At 35.1% G+C, this 4,407-nt stretch overlaps 1 protein-coding gene across 1 annotated transcript; it reads right to left on the bottom strand.

The window, feature by feature from the left end:
• Positions 1-697: 697 nt before the first annotated feature.
• On the bottom strand, positions 698-3,779 carry LOC126366754 (uncharacterized). Its single transcript, XM_050009995.1, has 3 exons — positions 2,902-3,779; positions 2,720-2,822; positions 698-1,627 (listed from the first exon to the last, which is right to left on the bottom strand). Exons 1-3 carry the CDS (start codon positions 3,678-3,680, stop codon positions 1,451-1,453), a joined length of 1,059 nt encoding a protein of 352 aa, XP_049865952.1. The 5' UTR covers positions 3,681-3,779; the 3' UTR covers positions 698-1,450.
• Positions 3,780-4,407: the final 628 nt, after the last annotated feature.

Here is a 4,407-nt window from a genome sequence, read left to right as displayed (position 1 = left end):
TTGGTCTTTTATTTATTTTTGATTGACATTTTTTGTCTCATGTTATTCATAAATTCATTATTTCGAAGACTCTGTCGCGGTAGTTGATTTACTAAAACTGTGCTATTATTAACAAATACGTATTGTCGAGTAAGTGCTAAATGGCTGATGTCACTTCCTACAAAACGGTATTGTTTTATAAGTACTTTAAAATATTAGTTGAAGCCATCACTCACGTAAATAATTATGACGAGAGTCCAAAAAAGGTGATAAAATATACTGTCATCGTGGTCATACAGCTAATAATATCCGATATTAGATCATATTTGTTTAGCCTAAACTGAGATGAGCTCATTTGAACTTTACACCTCGAACTAGTCGGAAATTGGACTAATCAAAACAAGGTACTTGTAATTAATTACCTATTATGTAATATGTAGAAAAACGCAATGTTTTAATTATCCAAATATTATGTATATAACATAAATATTGACTTATTGACTTTGAGCTAGGCTATAATAATATTATCATATACAATACAGCCCACTGAGTTTCTTTCAGGTAGTCCAAGGTTAGCTGTATCCCAACTAGGGATACGCTCGCCTATGTTTTATGTGGAAGAAGGGAAAAGAGGCCTTTGGCCTGCAATGGGACATTGCGGGCTAATAATAATAATAAAAATGCTTTATGTAAGGATAAATTATGTGTAAATTTCCTTTGTACTTTGAAGCAATAAAGAGGTAACAAATAAACAAATATATTATAACGTAATAAAGTAAACTATCTTAAACGATAAGGTGTATAGATATATCCTCATGTCATGTATTTGTTTCCAGCAAATCAGACTTGCGACCTAAATACGGACATGATATTCTCACACACGTTTCTATGAAAATGAAGATTTAAGCAACAGAAAGCAAAAGTGGTTCCACGTATAGGTACTTAGCTGAACCGACATTCCTCGAACAACCTGTTTACCAAGTGAGCGTCGCCACAAGGTCACTGATGAGAATACCACTAATGATGTACTGCACCCACCCGACTGGATACAGAAGAAGACAGACGCACAGACAATGCACACAACAATAGAATAGACAAGGACAGACAACCTCATCATGTATCTGAGGAAACAACTTTGCCGACCGTTTAGCATGACTTAGAAATAAAGCTTAACAGCCTAGTACTCAAGTTAATAAGTACAACTGAACGTGTAAAACAATTAAAGTTGCATTCATTTTCATCCGTAAATACGTATATTTCTTTATAATTTCGTTTAAGCTGTAATAATATGATTTTGTACCTACTTAAAATGAATAATGCCAAATTAATGGCACTTCATGTTCAGTTCATTGTATCTACTTGATGTAAAGAAGTGGTTGCAAAAATGTTTTCAGATAACTCTACGTACCCCAAGAGACTCGCTAGAGTGAGTTACATGTACTTATGTAAAATTAATCGTTCGAGTCTTTCCTTAGTTGGAGTCTGTGGCTTTTGTGACAGGTTCAAGGGTAGGTTTAGTGGCGAGGTATTTGAGTGCTCGAGCGATGGCTGCTGGGATGGGCGGTGGAGTTGGCAGATGTGATCCCACTGGACGATACCCATTCTCATCTGCTGTGTACGACAAACTGATATCCGTTCCGTCTTTATCCTGGAATTTTGATAAACGCATGTTAATAAACACTTTATCTATTTTATTGTTCTTTAAGCCGTGGTAGCCTAGTTTGTAGAACGCTTGCCTCTCACTTTGAGTTCGCAGGTTTGAATCTGGCACAGGCCTAAACCAATGATTGTCGAATTTGTTTTCGAATTCATGTTGGGATCATAAATGATTATCACGTGGTCAGCGTTGAAGGAAAATATCGTGAGGAAACCCACATACCAGAGAAATGCATTTTCGGAGGTATGTGACCTGACCTTTATTGGGCTGGTTTTCCCTTCATGGGTGGGAAGGTCAGACAAGATAGACAAATCTTCAGTTTAGGAGGATAATGCTAGGGAGATGATGATAATCTATTTTATTGTTCTTTGAGTTTAAAGTCTAGGTTATAGAATTAGAAAAATAAATAGCAAATATAACAAATTGACGACGTTTTCATTAATTCCTTTAAAGTAGGTAAGTATTTGTATTGTATTATTACTGTATGAAAACGCTTTTGGCAGCCATCTTTGTGTTGGTATATTGTCCCAGATAACTGATGAAATTAACAATGAAGGGTTACTAAGTAGTTAGTAGATAAATTAGTCCACCACGATAATCAGGAGAGTTAACAAGTCCACATCGAAGCAATTCATCTAAAAAAAGCAATATTGGAATTTGACATTTGCGCATATAAAAGTAAGTGCGCAATGCACACAAATGTCAAATAGCAAAATTGATGATTTAGATTAATTGCTTCGATGTGGCCTTTTTTACCCTCCCTGGACGCGTTAATTCGTACATTGACCAAATTGGAGATGTCTTTACTCTGACTGAACCGGCATGCGTGTATGACATGATTGATGAATGTGACGGAAGTCAGAGAAGTGTGTCAGGATCGAAACAAATGGAATTTCATAGTCTCTGCTTACCTCGGTGGGAAAAAGGCGAGAGTCTATGTATGTGTGTACTCCTATGTATGTTAATACTCAATGGAATTATGCCCAGAATGGAATATTCTCAGTGTTTCTTTTCGTCCTTGACTGTGAATGGAATTGATTATTCCTATTATGAAAATTATGATAAATAATTTAGGTGACTTACTTTATACGAAAAGCCCCCTGCGACAGCTTCACCTGCCATATCTTTATCAACGGTTTTCAGTTCACCAGTACTATAAGCTTTGGTGCCGTCGCCGCTTTCGTAGCTGTAAAAATATTTATAGACATAATTAGAAATATCATCATTACCAATAATAGGCTCGTATTTAAAGCAAATCGTATTACCTGTAAACAAATTGCCCAGTATGAGAATAAACTCGATTTTCTGATTCAACTATAGGAACAACAGGATCCCGTTCGCGAATTCTTTTTATTTTTTGCGTAGATTCCGTAACTGTTTTTGAGGTTTCATCTTGTGTCTTTTTAGTTGTTGCTTGCCTTGGCTTAGACGTTGTAGACACTTTGGCAGTTTCCTTTACTGGTGCAATTTCAGGCTTTGGTAAAATTTTGGCTTTGACATCTTTATTTTCAACGGGCTCAATTGCCTTCACTGGATCAATAGTTGGTTTTGACAGTCTTCTGCGTTGCTTGCGCGCTCTACTGCGTTCTCCGGATTTTGCTCTGTTACTATTTAACACTGGTTGCTCCTCATCATAAACTACCGCAACAGGTATTTGTTGTTCTTGTTCAATATTTTTAGGATCTACTTGTTTGATTTTACTTACAGTTTTCACAGCAATATCTTCTGTATCCTCTGTTTTTGTTGTTGGTTCTTCTTTAGGAGGTTCCGTTTGTGTCTCTTTTGTAGTAGCTACTGGTCTTTTAAGTTCCGGTGTAGTAGTCGTTGTCTCTTTAGGTAATTTGTATTGACGAGATGATCTGTCTACTACCTTATCGTACACTATGGATACAGGAATAGGTTCAGCATTTTCTGCTGCTGGAGGATGGTTGTACTTATATCTGAATTTATTTCTTCTCTGAGATTCTTCTTCATCACAATTTATTAAATTGAACACTAATAATACTAATATTGAAATTGACAGTAACGCCTTAAATGAAAACATTATTTAAATCTAGGAATATTTTAATTCTGTAAACAACAAATCACGCCTACGATTCGTATCGTAATGGTGATGACTAAAATACCGCCGAATTGGATTCATATTATTAATATGCCACTCGCCTAACAAGAAAAGATGAATTTATTTAATGCCTCGCTATAATTGGGGAGTGATGTCTCTATGACATCAACATTTGCATAGGTCAAAGACGAGGAAGTCAATATGTAATCCTTACACACAGGCTTATTTAACTAGCCGTAATTGTTTTTCAATTTCAATTAAGAACTTAGTTCCCTAAATATCAGCCATAATTGTTAACTAACAAACTTTTTTAACTTTTATTTGTAAATCACAATTGTCGAAAAAACTCGCAATTTATCATCAAACATAACTGTTTAATAGAGTATATTGGCAAATAATTATATCAAACATTTGCGTACTCACGCACCGGTCGAGAAGAGGCCTATGTAAATATTCTTTGTAGGTTTATACAAGATAAAACACACATAATTTTTTAAGTTATTTTATAATCAATATATTATCTCTGATGACTGTTATAATAATTTCTGATTAAAAAAATATATGTATTTTATTTAATTTGATAACATATTGAAAGGAAAGTATCTCCACGGCTTTTTGAGCGATGATTGAATCAATGCGTCACTGCAAATATGTTGATGGTTAGATTTGGCTGGCAATTTAATCGCGTCAGATCGTCACCTTATCATGT

This window comes from Pectinophora gossypiella, chromosome 5, assembly GCF_024362695.1.
Source record: "Pectinophora gossypiella chromosome 5, ilPecGoss1.1, whole genome shotgun sequence".
NCBI classification, from domain to species: Eukaryota; Metazoa; Arthropoda; class Insecta; order Lepidoptera; family Gelechiidae; genus Pectinophora; species Pectinophora gossypiella.
This window is presented reverse-complemented; position numbering and strand designations above follow the sequence as displayed.